We start from the raw sequence: 22,969 nt of genomic DNA, 5'->3' as shown, positions 1-22,969 counted from the left end.
ATGTGGAATTCACCCCTTTAGTAAAAACATAAAGAAAAACAAACCCAACATTTCGTATAACATACACAATTCCATTTAAGTGACGATTAGAGTGAATGTATGTTGCTCAGTGACTGTTGTTGCATTGTTTAAGGCTTTTAAGAGAAACATTTCACACCATACAAGGAATGACAACCACCAGCAGCTTTTCAGTACTTTTATAAAAGTTGACTTGGTGAGAGACTTTTACAGTTACCTGAGTATTTGAAATTACAGTTCAAGGAAAATTTAACAATGGGATTCCAGTACAGTATTTTACAATCCAGTGCCTCTGATCCCAGTTCATAAACTAGTTAGCTAGGGCACATATACATAACAATGATTCCAGGGGGGCAAAGGGGGGACGACGTGACAGACCATCACAAAAGGAGCTGGAGATACCAATGCACTGAATGGAGCTTCAATTCAAACCCCACTGTAGTGTGTATTTATGATGAACATGAATCAAGAGCTCTACACAATGAAAATGGCTGATCATGAAACCTTACACACTAAAAATTGGAAATGTAAATTCCATACAACCTATCCTGAGCTTTCCAGAAAGATAAGGCTTAGAAAAAATTAAGATCTGTAGGTTGAAGTACGTACTTTCATAAGGCAAAAATTCAAATAACTGATTAATGTTTCCAGTCAGATTGTGATGTTATCACATGCATGCAGCAGAATGTGGTTGTTATTGCTGTCCACATGCTGTTGAAGCTGTTTGAAGCAGACAAGTCTTAATATTTGCAGAAAGGACTTGTTGCAATCCAATTCATTTCAGTCTGTCGCCCATCAAACCAAACTGTGCTTCCACAAGTCTCCCAGGTTCCCACAATGAGAAGAGTGCGCCGACTGCTCAAATTACTTTTTATTATTGCAACATTACATGGCATAAAAATAACAGAATTTAGAATTTACAATGCAAAGGGACTTTAAAAGCAAGTTTTCATTCTGATCTTAGAAATATTGCAAGCATAATGCTTAACAACAAATCTCTTTTAACAATACTTCATGGTCAAGATTCCATTTCTTAAATATCCTCAGTTTTGAGTGTTCAAAATACTTTCTTGTGCTTGGGATATCCAGCCCCCATTACCCATGTAATACAGCAGTAAAGACAAATAAACATGCCATTTAAATTAAAATAAATTGAAGAAGCTAGACCCCCAGACTGCAAAAATATATACAAGCTTTTACTTTTTCCTGAACTAAACATCTGAGCCATAAAAATATTAAACAGCCTCGCGCCCTATAGAACTAGGGCTTCAGCTATTTCAATTAGAACTACTCTTTATTTTAAAAATATAGGGCAGAAAGCCTTTTGAATGATATTTATACATTAACAATATTCCTAGGTCCCTAAACAAATCATGAGCCATTATGGAGAACAGACTATTTTCCATAGCTTACTCTTGGTTACTTCATTTCATTTCTGTATTGTAAATGTTAGTTAACTAAGATGTATTAAAATCAATAAACAAAATATTTCTAAGGCTTTTTCTCCTCCGTAAGCTATATTTCTAATACACCCATCAGGTGTTCTGATAGGTGGCATAGGTAGACATATCTCCAGCATTCACACATGCGTCCTCTACCCACAGAAGCAGTAGGCCATTTGTGTAAGGGGAAAACTTCTACATATATATATTAGAAGACACACTGAAAGGGAGGAAAAGGAGAGCATGTTCTATTACCCTCTTCTTGTAAGCTCCAGCCGAGGGGAAATGGGCTGTTTATATTACTTCACAGAAGAGTCCTAAAGTCGGACAGTTGTAAAAATGGTTGAGCCCACTAGCTTTCAATAGCCCTGAATTAAGTCTCCCCCCTCCTTGCCCCCACCCCTCCAAGTCTGGATGGGGAAGATGATATTTGTTACCAAGACAAAAATGTTTGATCTTCAACTGTCACGGCAAGCTTTCAAACTTTGCTGCCTGCACACAGCAGAACAATGCAAGTATATAGTTATCAACATGCACTACTGCCGGTTCAAATATCATCACTTCTCCCATTTCACAGCTGCATGCACACCATGGAATTATAACAACCTGGAGGAAAGGATACAAGGCAGCCAAGCTGGGGTAAAGAACAAAGTGCTTTCGTTCCAAAACTGGGAGTGTAGTTTAAGTACTGTTGTAAGCTACGATGGAAGTTTTGAAATTGTGATAATATAAATAACGGAAGCGCAAATCAGATTTAAAATCAAGGGCAGCACAAGCTGCCTGTAAGAAGCTGCTCAGAGTGCTAGCCTAGAAGATGCACAGTCTCCATCCTCTAAAAGGTTACTGGGTGGGTTTTCCTATGTAAAATTTGGATTCTTTCAAGAATTCCACTATTGCACATCCATTTCCTACAATACAATTCAATGCATGTTGACTCAGAAGTAAGTTTCACTGTGCTCAGTGAGGTTCACTTCCAAGCAAATGTGCACAGGATTGCAGCCCCAGAGAAATTAAAGTGGCGGTTTCATGGCAATGATTGAGCCACTACTTGGAAGTGATATTCCCTCGTTCAGAGGAAAACAAGAGTTGTTCATTGCAGGCATTCGCCTACAAACAGGACTGGAAATGAATTCCAGCTGCTGCCTTTTAAAGAGACCTTGTATTCTCTTTTAAATTCGCTCCTAAAGTTGAGAATTAGTCAAGAATAAGTTAAAATTCCTATGAATTTGAAGAAGCACATTCAAATGTAGGGATAAACCTGAGGAATGTGATCATCATGGTTAAATAAATAAAAGTGCTATGCTCTGTAAGTGTGCATTAGCTTTTCGGGTCCTACTCTGCAGCTTGAACTGAGGTGATGCGGGAATAAAGTTTGGAAGGCAAACACAGTTAGATCTCACTTGGGTAAGAAACAGTTAACATAAGCAATGGATCTGTTTACAGCACCTCCGGAGTCTGATTGCAAGGAAGCACTGTTAGCAATAGGATGGGTGGTGCAGCAGCAAAAAGATGCTACTATAACAGAGTAACTTTTTTTAAAAAGTCAAGAACACATTCCAGTTAATGAACATGACCCAGGACAGAATCCCAGAAGTACAGGAAGCCTCTGGTTAGGGAAGATTTCATTTATAGTTGTATCATTCTTGGATTTCGCAAAGGGACTCAGGAGAAATCAATAATTAGTGGGAATAAAATGGCAGGATAACATCCATTTACTTACACACTAGCAATTGTTTAAATAAATCAAGGTCAAGTCCTGTTTACAGTAAGAAGCGCAACTAGCAGAGGCAGTGAAGAACTCACACCATATATGACTTAATGTTCTTCAGGTGCAAATCTCCCCAACTGTTATTCTTGCCCGAATCCTTCTGTTTCTTCTATTGCAAACAACAGCTTTTCCTTCAGTTGTTCATAACTCTTGTATGGTGGCAAGTCCAAGCGGTTGAAACTGAAAAAAAGCAGCAAACCTCACTTTCATTTGAATAATTAACCCACAAACACAGGAACAAAAGTTCCCCACTATTTACACCATTGACAGTTTAAAACGTGAGAGGCATATTTATCTGACATTATTCCTCAACTTTGGTTCACAGCAGCAACCTAGGTACAATACTGTGAACTTCCAGGTTTCTATCTTGTGTGCTAATCTGATTCATTCTATTAGGAACATACTGTCCACAGGGTTGAATCCAAACTCTGCCCTCAATGAACAGAAGGGCTCCTGCACATACAAGACTTTTAATCAAGGAATCCTACTGGCAGAAGATGGGTGCCTCTTCCAATTTCTCCTTCCCCCTGCAGATGGCAGTGTCATTTCCCACTGCAAAGGGAAGTGAGCAATGTCTCCTCCCCCACTTATATCAGCTGAAGTGAAGGATTCAACTGCAGAGTAAGTCTATGTTTATTTCCCAAGACCTTAGGGAATACTGATTTTAACAGGACTGTGAATGAATCTGTTTTCAATACTCGTGGTTGTCGTTTTTTAAAAAAATGTTTTCACAACTTTTCATTCCTGGGCAGTCAAGAATATATCTAAAATAGAGTGAAGGAGAGCCTCATCAAGGACTGTCATGTAGAATGGTACAGCAACGCTCTCAACATGCTTGAAATGTTTATTTTGGCATCTGACAATATGGTAAATTAAGAAGCAGCGAAGAACATCTTAAATACCAAATTATGTTTTGTATGAAGGCACACCATTTGCTAAAGGCAACACATGATTTTGTTTGTCTAGTGTTGAGACTTCATGACCCTAACGATTCCTTGTCAAAACGGATTTAAGCAACCAATTACACAAACCAAATTACTCACATTTCTTGTAAATTTGATCTAAAAAAATACAGTACACCTGTCATTCTAGATGAAACCACCATAGGTTAAGCAAAAGTAAAGATACAGCAGACTTATTTTAAGTGCTTATTTTTAAACCAGAAACTTTGGCTCTCTGGGTTACCACACACATTTTGTTTGGAGTCAAACATGAGTTTGCTATCAAGTGTACACTTAATAAAGAAGCTCCAGTTGATTATATCTTTATGATGCATATTGACAATTTTGTATGTCACATTCATATGTGTGCCATGTATTGAGATGTAATTTTATACATCTTACGTGTATAACTAAAAAATGTGATGTGGTGCTAAATCTGTTATTTAAATGCCAAATAGGATCATCAACTGTAGAAAGAAGTATCAGAATCACAATTCTCATCTAATATATTTCACTCACCAGGTATGGCTTCTAGGTAACCAGTTTTCTTTGCCAACTTTCTCAATACAAAACTTCTGGGGTCCATTACTCCCTAAAATAAAATAATAATAATACAGGATATGGGAAAATAAAAATTGCAATTTTTTTTTCATAACTAAATACACATTGAAAATAAAATTGTTTTGGCCCAGACATTTGAATTTGATAAGAAGTAACCCTAAGAAGAGTTCTCAAAGTTTTAAGAACTCAGATGTACCGTATTTTTTGCTCTATAAGACGCACCAGACCACAAGACGCACCTGGTTTTTGGAGGAGGAAAACAAGAAAAAAAATATTCTGAATCTCAGAAGCCAGAACAGCAAGAGGGATCGCTGCACAGTGAAAGCAGCAATCCCTCTTGCTGTTCTGGCTTCTGGGATAGCTGTGCAGCCTGCATTCGCTCCATAAGATGCACACACATTTCCCCTTACTTTTTAGGAGGGAAAAAGTGAGTCCTATAGAGCAAAAAATACGGTATTTTATGGCAATAGAAGACACTGGCCATACTATCGAATTCCTGTCAGCAAAATCTTCCCAGTAAGTGGCATTGCCACTACAGCTTGGTAAATTATTGTCATGCAAAGCTCTTACATGGGTCATATGACCAGGGAGTCATAAAGTGCTTTATGCCCCACGGAGGACTTTAAGGTCCATAAATAGCAACACCCTAGAGGTCCCGGGCCCTAAGGAAGTTAGATTAGCTTCAACCAGAGCCAGGGCCTTCTCAACACTGGCTCCGGCCTGGTGAAACGCTCTGTCACATGAGACCAGGGCCCTGCGGGATCTGATTTCTTTCCGCAGGGCCTGTAAGACAGAGTTGTTCCGCCTGGCCTTTGGCTTAGAATGTTTGATTCCCTCCCCTTCTTTCTTCTTTCTTTTTCCTTTCTCCTCCTGTGAAGAGGCTGCATCCTAATGTTTTAACGTATTTTATTCTTGTTTTTATTATTGGTTGTTAGCTGCCCTGAGCCCGGTCTTGACTGGGGAGGGCGGGGTATAAATAAATTTTATTATTATTATTATTATTATTATTATTATTATTATTAAGCCTCTAGATGAAATTATTGCAAAGCTTTATACATTGGGCTGCTTTTGAAGACAATTTGGAAACCATAAGTAGGGCAGAATTTGACAGCCAGATATATGCTTTGACCACTCAGGCCACCAATTCTGGCCTGAGTAGAAAGTCAATTTGCTCCCAAGCCTAATTGGAAGTGCTGGTTTTGACCCTATATGCCTCGGGACCACCATACTTCAAGGAACACCTTTCCCCAAAATTCTGAACTGGCAACTCAAGCCAACATTCTGACACACAGGGTCATCCTGGCTCTTGCACACTTAGGAATAATTTTGCATACCCATGAGGTCAGAAAATCCTCCAACTGGTAATCGGCATGTTCCAGTAACAAACTGTAGTAGTCTCATCCTCTTCTCATTATCTATGTCCTTCACAAACTGAAAAAGAACACATTTAAAATAGCTGTACAGACCCCATCCCTATTCTAGTCTTAAAAACAAATAAAATTTATATAATCCATTCTCATATCCTTGTGTTTTGAGGTTCTATTTTTTTGGTAAAAGGGCAGTGGAAGGAACAAGGATAGAGGCAACAAAGACAGCTTCCATGGGGAATAGTAGTGGAAAAGCCTTTCGAGGAAGCTTATTTAACTAGAGTGCCTGGATAAGCTTCTGAAGTATTAGTGTGAGATATCACTGGTGTTAGCTGTATCCCACTGAAGATTTTGTATGGTTTAAAGACTGTAAAATGTCCTAAGAGGTAACTAAAAAAGAAAAGAAAGCCTTTCCTCCTCATCCATGATTTCTTTTTCCAAGCCTGGAGATGCCCACGTTCTTCAGTGTTTGTTATCTCATTCCCAGGTGAAGAAAGGATTTGAAATAAGAAACATTTTTGCACAGTTCTGAACATATAGATCCATAGAATAGTTTGTAAGTGACCACAAAGCCACATAAGACCACTTTAAAAAGACTGCCAAAGGACACTGTACCCTAGTTTTTGTCAGCCATTATATATACTATCATTTTTAACTTTGTCACGTAAGTCTGGCTTAACTATTACCATATTTTTCATACATAGAACTTGTAGCATACGTGCAAAATGTTCCAGCTTCAATCCCTGGTATCTCCAGATAGGACTGGAAAAAGACTGCTGTCTAAAACCTTGAAAAGCCACTGCCCATCAATGTACTCTACAATTAAGGTAATACTGACCTAGATGGACCCTGTTCTGACTAACTGTAAGGCAACTTCCTATGCTTTAAGTATTTTTACTATCCCTCACATAATTCTAGTAGGAAACCTGCTACTTTCCCCATTTTTGGATGAGCAAGAAAGGCTGAACAATTGTGACATGCACAGGGTCAAGCAGCATCTATAGCAGGGTATAAACCAGAAACAGTTTCAATGTGCCACAGCAACAGTCTTAGCATGGCTCCCCCTCTGAAATCTGTTGGCTTCCTGTAATCTTAAGTTTATAGGGCTAATACTTAGGTAACTATTGGAACAAGAACAGAAGAGATCCTAGATTCCCAGAAGTTCCATTAGTGGTACATTTGGCACAATTTTTGCTGCAATACAAACCTGCCAAAACCACATTATTTGCTTGCTTGTTCTGGTATAATGTCGGTAGATGGTATGCCTTTGCCAGTCAGTCAAGTCAATCTCTTGCATTCCACACAAAAGCACCTTTTTGAAGAGAAATAGTTGAACACCAGCTAGGTTAGTGAAACTCTGATGCCATGATACGTTGGTGTAAGAGATGATGGAGGAATCTCTTAGATACTCAAAGGGTTAATGAAGAGTTAGTATCTTTCTAGACATGGTGCATTTAGGAATTCATTTTCTAGCTCAGTTGTCCAAGTATTTAAACACAATTGTAGCATCCTTGTTTAGAAGAGCTTCATATTTACAGGACGATGTGCCTCTGTGTTAAAACATGTTAAAATATACTTTGCCATGTTAAGGTGATTGTCTACCCTTGTATTAGGCTGTGTGATGCCCTCCAGGTGCTATGAAACTACCCTGAACAGAGTCAATGTTGGCTGGAGCCAATGAAGGTTGTAGTCCACAACATCTGGCTACTCCAGGTTAACTAAACTGCAACGTCTTTATTATAACTCTGCTATGACTCATGTCATAAAAGTGCACCGCATTTATAAGCCCCTGCAAATATGCTAACCATTTCTCAACTAAGCCTTATGCCCAAAGGATTAGACATACCTCAAGCTCTTTTGCATCAAAGTACTGCAAGTACTGCTGTGGTAAGATCTCATTGAAACCTTCAAAGAAAGCTTGTGTCTGCTCTTCAACACCCCGGGAAAGTCTCCACTCTGCCACTAGCCTGGAGAATGAAAACACACAGTTACTCCAAACAGGCCCAACCAAGTCTGAAAATGTTGATTTTTGATGAGCAACAATATTAATTAAATTGTAGTAGGTATTATAGTAGGCAGACATTGAATTTGCAGTGGAAGGTCCACCTCCATGGCAGAATTACAACACTGTGCCATGCGACACAGGCAGAGGTTACTGCTTAAGATTATAGCACACCAATCATAATAGTTTCCTATGCATGAATATGCTCACGCTGTATTTCAGGCAAGACTAGCTTTGATGTAGCATTTTGACTATTTTACTGATAAGCCCACATCTATTTTACATGTGAGCCTTCATGAAGAGGTTCGATAATACTTCCAAAACATTAAAAAGGGAAAGTTTATAGAATAAAAAACAAATGGTTAAAAGATAAAATAAACTTGCAAACCAACTTTGAACTTACTTAATGTATTCCTCTTTATTTTCCTCAGTAACCAGGATGTTGCTGCCATTGGGTTTCAAATCATGGCTCTTTATTTCACCTAGAATTTCCTTATCAACTGAGAAATACATCTCCAGGCCACATTCCTCAATATTGTTTTCCCTACAAAACAAATACCATATATATTAACTACTATTTTCATGAAGTGCAATCAGCAGTATCATTAAACAAGTTGATGTCACAAGCCGAAAATTCCTTTTGTTCATCAACAAATGGAGAGACATATTCTACAATGAGATTTTCAAAAATTTGTAAGGAGAAAAGGTTTTCTGAATTTTGATGTTTAATGTTCATATATATTTTCTGTATATCAAAAAGTTTGGTATCTATACTAGCTATCCAGTAATAATTTACAGTACCTCAGAATTGGCACGCAATAATATTTAACAGATACATACTTTACATTTCATATCAAGTATTTTATAATTACTACTTCCCATTTTTTAAAAAACAAATGGTCAAAGCAGTTTACAATCCAAACAAAATATTACAAAAAGATTTAATGCATGGCAAAATAAGGAATGTCAATATTCACTTCAGTTTTGAGGCAAATGTTCTTATTTTTAAAAATCACACTTGAACAGTAAAACTGACTTTTAAAACAAACTGCAAATATGATTTTTAACACTAATCCATACATATCAAATCACAGCACTCACTGATTTTCAAATGTGCATACATAGACACACACAAAGTCACACATTTTAACATCTACAACATTTCAAGAATTGAGAAGCTGACTTCAGAAACTCACTTTACCCAGATGAGTGAGTTGTAAAACTCAGGATCTACAGATTCTAAATCCTTTAGTCCTACTGGCTTGTTGAGGATACGTTTGTAGAATGGTAGAGAAAAACCCGTGTCTATAAATTTCACATGGAATAAAGCCTGCAAAAGATGGAAACTATTAATTATTTGTTTTATAGGAATCCTTGTCTAGTCAGTCTCATAACCAGCAAACAGGTGCCTGCAGCCTAGATTTTGGAAGAAACAATGAATTAAAGGCCATCTTCAAGTCACTCAAAAACCAGTAACTATTTCCTTATGTGGATGTGCTGCGTTGATGGTTACTGGTGACAAGAGAAAGGGGAAGCACAGAAAACATGTGAGGTATAATCCCTCCCTGTGTGAAATAGGCTATAATTCCCCATGATACAGATTATGGGTGGGATTCACCTAATGAATCCCATCTGTGGAACCCTTGTGCAAGGATTTCCCCTTGCACAAGAGGGCTTTCCCCCCTCCACTCAGGCAGAATTTTCAGGTGGTGCTTTTACCGGAAAATTGCTATAAGATACTGTATATTTTGGAGCTGTAGGTTAATATGGATGATATCCAGCAAAGCCACACTCAACAGTATAGCCACTGAAATCAATGGATTCAAGTCATTATTTATTATACTCAGGTGGCCTATAACCCGTACTTCATTAAAACCAGCCCTAGAGTAGGGCGCAACTTTAAAATACACAATTCATAATAAAACAATTTGAAAAAATCAAATAATAATAAACCAAATTTACAGCACAGCACAAGCATGACTAAGCATGTATTTATTGTCACAAGCATTAAGGAAAAGAAACAGAATTAAGCACCTGGTATGTTTTAAAATACACTAGAGTGTAAGAGTGCAATGCACTGCACTGCAAACAACATTCTAATCCCTCTTGTCAAGAGTGGGTTTTTTCAGTCTAGGTTCCCCTGGTCCCACATGCGGACTTAAGAGTTTCTGCTACACTTTAAGAAAAAAAAAAATTCCTCATTCTACCAGGAAAATTTCAGCTTGTCCTTACTATGTTCCCACAAACTCCCCTATTTATTATTTTGTGCTCTGAACTCACCATGGCAATAAATCTGCCAATAAAGTGGAAGTATTTCAGGTGGTCTGGATTGATGTAAGAAGCTGGATTTATCTGTAGGCAGTAGTTATCCTTTCCTGCATATTCAAACAGGCAATACATTGGGTTCAGCACTTCATGCGACAACAGAAAGAACCATTCCCTGAAACCACATAAAGAACTCACAGTCAACACCACAAGAACCAAGTATTAGATTTAGACATTGTGTACAGATTCCATAGTGCTAATTTAACCTCCAAAGCTAACATATAACTATTGGGGCAATCTATTATGTTCAGCCTGCCCACAGCTAGTTGGAATGAGCATGTCAAGTGCTTCGATAGGACACCAAAAGTAGTTCTCAGTTATAGAAATTCTGGTGCTTCTAAAAAGACTAGGATTACTCAAGGTTCAGATGCAGATAATTAGCAATTTACTTCTGCTGGCTTCAGCTCCTACATGCGCTCCTGTTTGAGGCTTATCATTTTTCTTTTGCATAAGGAAACTCAGGGTTCTCTTTATAAACAGGCCAACACTATTCTTGCAATGCCCATGTACATCTCTTAAACAATGTCACAATATTGAGTGAAATTAATTATGTCCAAGATGCAGCCCTGTGACTTCTGATGTGGAATCAGATGTTCGGTTTACAAATACTGATGCTGACTTTACATTTTTTCTAAGCTGAGGAGTGTATTGACTGATATGCTGGGATATTTGGCATTAGAATAGACACTTACAATCAGTATAGCCAGAGTAGATAAAATCATTTTAAAGATAGTTATATGTATAATGAAGGACTGACCCAGCACTAAAGGTATGGTTATTTTGAGTGCCGCAAAAAACACAAAACTAGGAATCAATTTTAGTGGTTATCAAACTTTTTTGCTGCATCAGCTAAAGAACCAAGTATTGTGAGTCTAGCCCAACTCAGCTGATACAAACCTTACCAGGACACGTGAATACGTAAGTCAGGGGTAGGGAACTGGATTCAGCCCAAAGGCCAGAACCTGACCGCCCCGCAAAGGCCACTTTGACAGCTGGGTGGTGCCACCCACTTGTCAAAATCGGTGACAACTTCAAAGGGGCCTACTGTTGGCAGTGGCCAGCTAATAGGTGCCAACAGCAAACCTTACTTTGTCCATCTGTAGGCACTGATTGGACTCAAACTGTGCCTGTAAAGGAGACAATTTCCCTCTGCAAACCAGAGAAGTCTGCTGAAGGAAAATGCCCATTTGCAGGCATGTTTTGCCAAGGCACAATTGAGAGCACATTTCAAGCTCCTTATTGTTCCCTTGCAGCCATGTGATGTCATGCGTGGGATGAATAGGAATGGTTTGCAGTCAAATGAGGAATGCTAATTAGGTCCACAGGGTGATGCTTTCTCACCAATGATATTAATGTTATCCATGATACTAGAGCCCAAATTTGTTTATTGAAAAGTTGTGTATATAACACACACACAGCTTTAAATCTGCAAATTTCCCTTTTCCGGATACTGACAAGTTAAACCCCAAATTAGATAGAACTTTCCAAAGAAAAGGGTCACAGTTTTTTTTAAAATATAACCCCTCAGAGTTGTCTAAAAAGTTTTCCTACCAAACAATTTCAAGTGCCTATGGTTCTATTTGTTTTACATAGTAAGACATCCCTACCGTGCAACACCTCCATAATCTAATCCTTCTTCTCCAGGGAAAATGACCCACAAACGTCTTCGTAGGTCCGCAGGGCTGAGGCTCATTATCTTAGTGGAAGAAGTATTAGAAGATTAACATTCTAATAATTGTTCACACAGTCATGTACATTAAAATGGACACTGGTATATGGTGGTTTTGCTGTTTTACTCATTTATTCTGGATCAGCAGATCCATGAAACATTTAACAGGCCATTTAGAGAGGAAGGTTGACACTGAACAGATTAGAGAGGGCTGAAATATAGTTCAGATCAAATACACATACCCCATACATTTTACAATGCTTTAAGTACTGAAGCACAGCTCAATTACCTGCTGAAATGAATCTTCAAACAATGTTTTTCTGCTCACTGTGATTTTAATGTGCTGGGGCAGGGCCAATTGCTAAAATGTAAGAAACAGATTTGAAAAACAAGCCAACTACATAATAGGACAATAGATGATAAAGTATATGAAAATACTGAATTCAAGAAACCCTGGTTGCACATATGGGAACTGGTTTGCATATACAGTATAGTATTTACACATATGGAAGTGTGCCAGATGCAGCTGTGTATGGTTAAAAAAAAGAATCCTAAAATATCCCTTCCACATGTGCACATCAGCTATGAATCTGAATGCAGGCAGGTCATTATCTAACACATAGGGCAAATCCACCATGAATGAATGCAATAGATTGATGTGTTTCCATCTGTACCAGGTGTGGGGAACCTGTGGCCCTCTAGATGCTGCTTGACTACAATCCCCATCATCCTTGACCATTGGCCATGCTGGCTGGGGCTGATGGGAGTGGTAGACCTACAATATCCAGAGGACCAAAGGTTCCCCACCCGTTTTACAGAGATAGGTGAAACTGTGAATTATTTTCCCATGTGTGGTACTAGCTGCTTACAATGTATTGCTGCATACACATATCCTTGAAAAGGGGCCATTGACACCATTGCTAGATATTGCCAGTAAAATAAAGTTGTTGTATGTGGATGGTATTCCCATTGATGTTCATGAATAATTCCAAATATACACGGTGAAAATAGAAACTCTGTAAACTTTATTTTGTAAAACAACTCGAATTCAAATCTATGCTGAGAGAAGCTTACTCCTTTGCGCATTCATCTAGTTTACTAATGCTTTCACCTGACAAAGTTTAATTATTTAATGACTGCCCTGTGGCCAAAAACTTCCAAGGATGTTTTTGAGTTTGCATGTAAGACAAACTCTAAGATAATGCTTTTATCTGATGGCAAATTATCACAGTTATTCTCATTAATACTGTATTCATTTGTTAATGTAGAGGACAGTGCAGTGGAAGATTCTGAGTATCCTCTCTCTCCACTCTTCTTTGGAGTGTCCAACAGAGTTACTACCACCACAATTTCACCAAGCCTCATGAAATCCCACAGGGCATGGGGGTTTGTGGAACTGGCAGTTCTTTTAGAAACATACATACTATGTAACACAGATTATGACAATGGACTCACTAGAGACTTGCAGTAAAACTCTTTCCCCAAAATAAAACATAACTTACCTGACACCAAAACCGGAAGTATTGGACCTTTGCTTTGAAATCACGAACATATGCTATCTGGGGTCCATTATCTCTGAAAACAGAAGTAAAAAAATCACTGGAATACAGTTGTGCAATTGTCATCCATTTCAGTTCCTTGCCTAGTTAACTGATTCACAAAAGGAAGGTTTGTTTTGTGGAAGCACATATAGCTACAATATAGCTAGATAAATTATTCCTTAGGAATAAAATCATCTCCCTTCTTCCCTTTACTCAGTGGCATGCTACTAGTACACCAAGGAGTTGTAATTTTCCATGGGCCTCTGTAGCCTTTCCTCCTAGCATGGTAGCAGCCCATTAGGGAAGGATGCAAGAGATTGATCCTATTTTCCCCTCTTCTCTTACCTCAACCTGACTGCTACTGCCTCTCCCACTTTCACCATTCCACTAAGTAAAGGTAAAGGTAAAGGTACCCCTGCCCGTACGGACCAGTCGTGTCCGACTCTAGGGTTATGCACCCATCTCACTTAAGAGGCCGGGGGCCAGCGCTGTCCGGAGACACTTCCGGGTCACGTGGCCAGCGTGACGAAGCTGCTCTGGCGAGCCAGCACCAGCGCAGCACACGGAAACACCGTTTACCTTCCCGCTATAAAGCGGTACCTATTTATCTACTTGCACTTGGGGGTGCTTTCGGACTGCTAGGTGGGCAGGAGCTGGGACCGAAAGACGGGAGCTCACCCCACCGCGGGGATTCGAACCGCCGACCATGCGATCGGCAAGTCCTAGGCACTGAGGTTTTACCCACAGCGCCACCCGCGTCCCGCATTCCACTAAATAGGTGTGATTAAAAGGGAAGGGTGGAGGGGGATAGAGGGAGCTAGATGAGTGAAGAGTAAACTGGGAATTCTCTGATTTGAAATTTAATCTTTGGGGTCTTTGAAGCAAACTGATAAAACGCTGAAGCGCAGGTTAAATAAGTACTAAAAGAAAAAATTATGTATATTATTTTATAAATAATGTAAGTATTTAACATTTAATAGCACATAAAAAAAAACCTTAGGCGAGTTGTTGAACATACTCTGCTAACATTTTAAGAACAGGGTCATTTGTTTTCACCACCAAAGGTAACCAAGTTTAATCGTACGGCAATCCAGCAGTGTGTATAACAGATGCCAATAGTAGAAAGGAAGTAGCAGTAATACAAAATTGTAGTAAGAAAGCTTACAGAGCCGATTTCCCAGTACGAGGATCAATATAGGTAGTTGTTCTTCTATTGTGATCCACAAAATATGGAATTCCATCTACAGTGAATCTCATCTCCCAGCCCTCTGGCAAAGGTTTCTCATTTAATTGACTGCAGAAACAAGATACACACAACACATAAATCTAATTATAAATATTTTTCACACATAGTAAATAAAAGCTACTGTTCCATTTCTATTCCAGGTATTTCATTTAGCTTTATTAGACCCAAGATAGTAAATCGAACTCTTAATTATACTGAGCTCTAAGGAATGCACAGCTAACACCACAAATCCAAAATGGAAAACAGTTTGTCAAGAAGTTAAATGCCTATCCCCATCTCAAAAGGGAGCATGTGTTATTACAATTAATCACATGGAATCAGAATAGGGAAGAAAAACTAAACATTACACCAGACAGCCTAGTAAGAGAAGACTCAGAAATACTTTATATCCTGCTCACAGAATGTAGGTTGATGTGTGGGTTACACCGTTTGCTTGTTACCTAGGACTCAGCTATACTCGTCAATTATATCGTTATAACTGCTTTATAAACACCAGATGGCGCAGTAGAGTTTGATCTTGTGATTTTCCATTATGAGCTTTATAACACGTTTTCCTGTAACTTTTTTTTAATGTGTCTAGATCCTGCCTTAGTTATCTGTTGGTCACAAAAGAACTCAGGGAGCTTCATGGCGGTGTATCCTTCATTTCCCCTCTCTGCTAATGTTATCTAAATGTCTTCTTCTTCTTTGGCCATCACTCATAGCCAAGTAAGATTGTCTTCCATAAACACGGTTTTAACAATGAGTCCGTAAGTGACTGTGGAGGCCAATTCTGGATCCACATGTCCTTTCACAGTGGGGACATTGGTTTCCGGGCAGGAGTTGATCACGGTGTGGATTTGCCAAGCGTGCCTTCCTCTTAGCATGTTTCTCCCTTGTGTACTGAGTTTGAGTGTCTTCAAAGCCCATGACACCTTGGGTAAAGGCTGTTCTCCAACTGGAGCGCTCGCAGGCCAGTGTTTCCCAGTTGTTAGTGTTTATACTACTATTTTTTAGATTTGCCTTGAGACAGTCTTTAAATGTCTTTGGTTGACCACCAGCATTACGCTTTACATTTTTAAGTTTGGAATAGAGTAGTTACTTTGGAAGACGATCATCAGGCATCCACACAACATGACCAGTCCAATGAAGTTGATGTTGACATTATTACATGTAAGAGGTGTATAAACAGGTCATTTTCCAGTGTATTCAGAGTGTTTAAGTGTTTGGGGAGAAATCCTCACAGGATTACAGAGGGGCAGGGCTGGGATACACCTGAAGATTATTTAGCAGAATGCCTGTTTTTAAGGCCTCAAATATGTATTACTTTCTAATCCTTCTCGGGGATATTCTAGAGGGTATCTACTATGCCTTTAAAATATTAAGCTATTTTTCCATTCCTCCTTTTTTGAAGAATTCTAGCAAGTTATGAAATAAGGAACAGGAGTAGAATGCTTATTGAAAACAAGTCTCCGCAAGACTCTGGCTGACATCCAAGGAGGCAAAGTTCTTCCATGTGTGCAAGGCGGATTTCTGACTTTCTATTGCAGCAATGAGCACCTGTGCCTTTGGGAATGCAGCTTCAGAGGGTTCTTTGTGCAGCAGAAAGGGGGTGCTAAGAACACCTGCATCCAGGCAGATGACGACTCATGACCTTTGAGATCTCCGCCTTTGATCATGTTATTAGGTTAGCCAATAAAAGAATGGCAAAATGAGTCAAAGGTTGTATAATATGCTGAGTCGCCAGCAAGTAATTTGTAACACTGCACTAGAGGCAATACGTTCTTTTTCCCACCAACTCACTAAGACTGGTTATGAAATAAATAACAGGATATGATATCAAATAAAATAAATAATATTGAGTACAAGAAATGTTTTTATTGTGTGATGGATGCAAATATGAGGATTTCCTTTTTTGTTCTTCTAGTAATAATTTTCTTATGTTTTGTTTCAACAAGAAATATTCCTCTTAAGAAGCCACTTCTTCATATCTGCTACTTTCCCCTTATGTTCTCAATACACATTTTTAAAAAAATCAATCAATCTCCTTTATTGGCATAGAAAAAGTGCATCGTATACATGGATCAGAACACAACACAACACAACACAGTTAATGGAACATAGTAGGAAATACTTTAGGATAAAACTGTCCAGACATTGCAAGTTAAGAAAATGGCTTTTAGGACCTACGGTGACATAATTTCATGGAATACACTTTTGATAAGCAACATGCTTTAGTAGTCTAAAATCTAGCCTTATTTCAGTTTAGATCCATTTCAACCTAGCTTCGAGACTGGTTTGGGCACTGAAACAGCCCCGGCAACTCTGACTACTAACCTGTACGGAGAAAGAAACATGGGGAGTGCATGGTGGTGCTCCTGGAGTGGTTCTGTGAGTTGGAGGCACTGCTCCTATCTGCGGGACCACCACCAGAGTAGGAGCAAGGGCAGACTGCTGCTTTTGGCATTTGTGCTGTGGGGTCCTGTGGGGTTCCATTCTGTACCCCACACTTTTAACATCTATGTAAAGCTGCTAGGAAGTGTCATCTGGAGATTTGGAGAGCAGCATACCTAGTATGCAGATAATATCCAGCTCTTGCTCTCTCCATACCACTTTACTAGTGTCTGGAGGTGATAATGGGCTGATTCAATCCCAACTTAGATTGAATCTGGACATGATGCAGGTGCTGATAGTTCTTATATTTAGGAATTGAGGCAACCTGTGTTAGTTGGCACCACACTCCTCCTGAAGGACAAGGTGTGTAGCCTGGGGGTGCTCTGGGAACCAGCACTTTCAACTGCAAGCTCAGGTGGCTCCAGGGGCAAGAAGTGCCTATTTCCAGCTAGGGCTGGTTCACCAACTATTGTCCTTCCTGAACTAAGAAACCACAGCATGGACCACTATGGCTAGGTTAACCTCCCATTTAGCACTACTGCAATGAGTTCTAAATGAGAAGCTGGAGCTAGTGACAATGCATCCATCAGCTGAGTGGCACTGCAAAGTGGGACCATATCTCAACAAATCTTAAGAACTGCACTGGCTGCCTGTTCGCTGATGGGCCCAACTTAAGGTTTTGATTCTGGTATATCAAACCCTATATAACCTGGGCGCCAAGTACTTGATGAATAACTTCTGCCAATATATCTCACTCTTAGACTTAAAATCTGCAGAGCAGGTCCTATTCATGATCCCACCTATGCCTGTGGCACATTATGCAGGGACCTGGGATATGGCCTTCTCTGCTATGGCACCTTCATTTTGGAACACCCTCCCATTAGTAATACAGTTGTCCCCCTCAATTAACAGCTTGTTGTAGTCAGGTAAAAACAGTTTTGGTTTTAATATATCTTGAGCTACGTATTTATTATTTGCTGGGGAATCTCTCTGGGATGAAGGAAAGTTTAGAACTAATAGTAAACCAAAATGTTGCCTATGTTTGTTTGATTTTGGATTATGTTCTGAAGACTATTAAGAGAAGAGAAAAATCTTACCCTTGGCTTCTGGGATCTTCCCACTGTGTGATGCGTGTATTGTGATTGACAAAATATACTCTGCCATTGGCGTCTGTTCTCTTTTCTGAGGGAATATAAATTAGGACCATTTTAGTTATCATGGACATATAGTTTTAATTTTAAGATAATGGCAGTGAATTATATATGTCAGGACCTATTGGGAGTATCTCACTTCTTTCTCCCCTCTGCAGAACTCTCTGTCAACAAAGCCTCTTAAGGGTTGGGGGCCCTGATGAAAGACTTGGGATGTAGAACAGTGGGAACAGGAATCTGGCAGAGGCAGCTTGCCTAAGCGTGATCTTTTCTGTAGGGACACAAGGGGAAGCAGAGGGCAGGAGGGCAAGGAGAACTTCACCTTGTGCAAGCACTTATTTAGATAGAACCCCATGTGTTTGGCAGTTCTGCTCCCCCCTTTGACTTGAATTGTGCCCAAATGCCCAGTCTGGAAACTTAGCATTTCATACCAGCTGTTTGAACATATCATCCAACTAATGAATACATTGTGTTCCATCATCTTAACTTCCTAAGTTCATGAAACCTCAGTGGAACAGCACTTTATATCCAAGTCAAGGACATCTCCTTCAGGGAGAACCTTGAACAGGTCAATAGTATGTGAGATAGCAGTACAGATGATTGGTTGTGAGAGTAGGGCTCAGATTCCTGTCCTAGATGAAACACTGTTACTTATGATTCTGCTACTAAACCTAATAGAGGTCCCTAGAATTGTATACCAATTCAATGACAAGAGACTATAATATGTATGAAATATAGGTCTTCACTCCTGAAGGCACACTCTTCCATTGCCTCCTGAAGCAGATGGAGGCCAACCAATGGGTCTTTATGCTTCTCAGATGAGCTGTGCTACATATTACACTATTCCTCTTGTGATATGAACACAATTTATCTACAAAGACTGCCCAACACCTACTGAGATTTGCAGTCTTGCTGGCCGGAGAGCTCTGAATTTGAAGTGACATTATTGTGATCCCCAAGTAAACTCTACTACTTTTATCAGGTTTCTGGAGTCATCAGAGTGCAATAAAAAAAACACCTCATGATGGCAGAGTAATAGCTAGACTCAGTGTTGGCTTGGACCACTATATAAGTGATGCTGAGAACCAGAACTTTTAAAGACCTTACCCCATCCATGTGGCAGGGGACCAAGAGGATCAAATTCTTTGTTCTGTGTGAAGTCTTGATTCTGCAATCACAAGAAAGCATACTGTAAACTACTAATTGAAAAATCTAAGCTTGGATAAATCATATACATTATACTTTTTATTTTTTATAAGACCTTTCTACCTTTTTGTAATGAAGGTAAAATCACCTAACAAGATAGTCCCTGGACCTATTTGTTTTAACTTTGGCAAGTTTCTTACCCATCGGTACCTCTCTCACTTTTCCAAACAAATGCCCACAAAAACTAGGAAAGGAATAGGATTTTACCATCCCAAAATGGTAATATGTCTGTCCTTGTAGGACAACCACTGCATCCACCTTTCTGGAATCTGACAGACTTCTGCTCCTCAGTAGAGGCAACCTACTTTCATCCAATTCTGCAGAAAATAAAAATACCAAGCCAGAGACCTGATAATATGGTTTCCAAGGATGGCATCCTGTGAAGTTCAATCAAAATATGCTCTCACTATGCCTTGAACAAAACTTGCCAGTAACTCTGTGCTTGCCTACAGCTGCTTGAATTAACATGACAGTGTTTGCTTGCAAATGGTGAAGTAAGAAGCCATAGGCAAAATATATCTGATTTGTAACCCTCTAGGATCAATTTAAACTACAACTAAATCTGACAAACAGCTTATACTTTGTATACTAAAGAAATTTCCATTGAAATGTTTGGAGGGAAATGAGTAACTTCCACGTGTAGCAATCAATCACCCAAAAGGGAACCCTGACCATTAGGTCCAGTCGTGACCGACTCTGGAGTTGCGGCACTCATCTCGCTTTATTGGCCGAGGGAGCCAGCGTACAGCTTCCGGGCCATGTGGCCAGCATGACTAAGCCGCTTCTGGCGAACCAGAGCAGCGCATGGAAACATCGTTTACCTTCCCACCGGAGTGGTACCTATTTATCTACTTGCACTTTGACGTGCTTTCAAACTGCTAGGTTGGCAGGAGCAGGGACCGAGCAATGGGAGCTCACCCCGTCGCGGGGATTCGAACTGCCGACCTTCTGATCGGCAAGTCCTAGGCTCTGTGGTTTAACCCACAGCGCCTCCCGTGTCCCTCTGTGAAGTATCAGTGATTACTTATTAGGAATTTTAGGCTGAGGATAGAGCAAGTGCTGTTGAGTTAATCTGCATTAGCTGATGTTATGCCAATATGAATTCCAGCCCAATCCTCAGCGTTCTCACCCCATATATAAACCTCTGGTTAAATTGTTGCATAGCTCCTTGAAGCTGGCTGCGCTGAAGTTGCCACTGTTCATAATTCCGGACAGATTCCAAAGTTGGCCGCTGCCAGGTTGTTGTTCTGGTGAAATGGTCAACATAGTAAATCCGGCCCATGTTGTCAACTCGACGTTCCCAGCTAAAGAACACAGATGATATAATCAAATGAATGCACCGACTTCACAGTAGGCTACAGTCTGACAGAATGGAATACAGGAGTACTTGTTCAACATAATAGGACAAAGCGGGTCAGCACAATAATTCCTCAGTTTTGCTTTATGTCACCTTATTACTCAATTCCAAGGGGTTTATCATTTGATTAAAGGTTCTGCACTTTGCTCTGAACTTCCTAATTTGAGGTAGCAATATCTATTTATCGGCCCGCCATTTTTTTTGAAACCTCTAGAAGTGTGCTACAAGTCCAAAGGATGAGAAAATACCACTTTCATATGCAACAACATTATGATGCAGACCCCAAACACATCCAATTTCTTTGGCTGGTTTTGATTCTCCTCTACTGAAACAGTGAGCAGCATAGCAGGCTTAAATGTACCATATCCATGCCTAGAGGCACTTCAGTTCCTGTCAAGGAATGCCACAGATTTTGGAGGTTTGTGCCACCGTTGGCCTCCCATGGCCTAATATAACTGACATTTCTACAGCCAGTCTTAAGATTCAACATACACAGAATAAAATGCAAATTAGACCCATTTTCTTTTCACTGAACCTTGATTTAGCTATCCAGCAGTGCAATATTTTAACTGGACCAAAGCTGGACATAAAGATGGCAAGCTTGGAATGACATCTTCAAGCATGTTATCAAGTACAGTTTGACAGATCACCAAATGACTCACCCTGGGGGAAGAGGTTCTGGCCTATCCCATGTAGTTCTTTTTTCAACATGATCTACATAATATACTCGGCCATGTTGATCCACTCGTTGTTCCCAGCTGGAAATAACACAAATAATTCATATGTACTATTGTGCCAACCTATTCACCTTGTTGCTTTCTCATAGTTCTTATTTCCAAATGGTCCCCTGGTCTGTTTTGTATACAGTAAGCCTGCCACTTATGCGGGGGTTACGTTCCAGAGACTGCGTCTAAAATCACATATAGTCAAAATGCCAAAGTCATTTTTCCTTGAACCCCACCCCCTTCCCATTCCTTTTGATTTTTACTTTGCCATGCATGTAAGTTGCAGGCTTACTGTATAGGACTAAATCTTCTTGTGACAATTAATAAAATGACATTTTCAAACACATTTGTTTCTATAAAAGACCAAGATCCAGGTTTAATTTTACATTTGTATTTATGACACTAGTACCATATAACTCTTGAGGGACATTCTGTGATTCCTTCCCTTGGACACATTTTATAGGAATAGGATTTATTGTTCATCTTTATAGTGTTCTCCTCCTTTCTCAAAGTTGCAGAGAGTAGCATACATGGGAATTATCTGTTGTGATCTTATATGAATCTTGTAAACTATGTTAGGCTGATAGAAGTCTGCTCCAAAGTCAACAAGTTAGGATCTGAACCCCCGTCCCTATGGTTGAGGTCTGACAATTCCCATCTCATAAGGTATGGATGAAGGGTAGGCCACAATCCACCAGTGGATCAGTAGTTCTTTTCTTGTGCCTGCTTACTTACAGACTTCCTATGGATATCTAGCTAGCCATTGTGGAAGAAAGCACACTGAACTAAATGAATCTTGACCTAAGCCAGAAAGGCAAAACTTCTATTTTTCAGGAAGAGTGCCTACTTTTAAACTGCTATGGCATGACTAACATTACTGGATATTCTGAATATGTACTCTTGCTTTAGAAATTTAGTGAACCACAGAGCTTCTTTAAAACATACTCCATGAAAACATATTCAACTCCAACATGTACCATATCACACTGACTTAAGATCAAAAAATGTAAGACATTTAGATTCCAAACCCACTAAGCAACAGCAGCCACATTGGCCCACTGTGACTACATGCTATCACATATATTACACACATAGAATTGTACCCATTTCTCACTATACATATTCAAACTGCAGCCATTCAACTGTATTTATAAACATACTGGCTTTCTTGTATTGGTACTCAACTATGGAAGTTTTGAAATTCTGATCCTCATCGTATTTGGGCACATACAATAGCTTTTTAAAGTGTTTTGCAGAGAATAGACATGGTGGGAAAA

At 39.5% G+C, this 22,969-nt stretch overlaps 1 protein-coding gene across 3 annotated transcripts in view; it reads right to left on the bottom strand.

The window, feature by feature from the left end:
• Window positions 1–182: 182 nt before the first annotated feature.
• ITCH (itchy E3 ubiquitin protein ligase) overlaps window positions 183–22,969 on the bottom strand; it is a 49,642-nt gene continuing 26,855 nt past the window's right edge. For all 3 annotated transcript variants that reach the window (XM_082225949.1, XM_082225951.1, XM_082225950.1), the window contains 16 exons: window positions 21,630–21,725; window positions 20,740–20,914; window positions 19,512–19,572; window positions 18,351–18,435; window positions 14,800–14,928; window positions 13,596–13,668; window positions 12,383–12,454; window positions 12,032–12,120; window positions 10,380–10,539; window positions 9,296–9,429; window positions 8,503–8,643; window positions 7,944–8,064; window positions 7,305–7,409; window positions 6,065–6,161; window positions 4,689–4,761; window positions 183–3,408 (listed from right to left, as the gene is read on the bottom strand). In XM_082225949.1, coding sequence (XP_082082075.1) covers window positions 3,309–3,408; window positions 4,689–4,761; window positions 6,065–6,161; window positions 7,305–7,409; window positions 7,944–8,064; window positions 8,503–8,643; window positions 9,296–9,429; window positions 10,380–10,539; window positions 12,032–12,120; window positions 12,383–12,454; window positions 13,596–13,668; window positions 14,800–14,928; window positions 18,351–18,435; window positions 19,512–19,572; window positions 20,740–20,914; window positions 21,630–21,725 — 1,711 coding nt within the window. In that variant the 3' untranslated portion in view covers window positions 183–3,308. The remainder of the gene's footprint in view (window positions 3,409–4,688; window positions 4,762–6,064; window positions 6,162–7,304; window positions 7,410–7,943; window positions 8,065–8,502; window positions 8,644–9,295; window positions 9,430–10,379; window positions 10,540–12,031; window positions 12,121–12,382; window positions 12,455–13,595; window positions 13,669–14,799; window positions 14,929–18,350; window positions 18,436–19,511; window positions 19,573–20,739; window positions 20,915–21,629; window positions 21,726–22,969) is intronic.

Source organism: Podarcis vaucheri (genome assembly GCF_965113315.1).
Source record: "Podarcis vaucheri genome assembly, chromosome: 6".
Taxonomy (NCBI): Eukaryota; Metazoa; Chordata; class Lepidosauria; order Squamata; family Lacertidae; genus Podarcis; species Podarcis vaucheri.
Note: the sequence above shows the minus strand (reverse complement) of the source record. Positions and strands in the feature narration are given on the sequence as shown.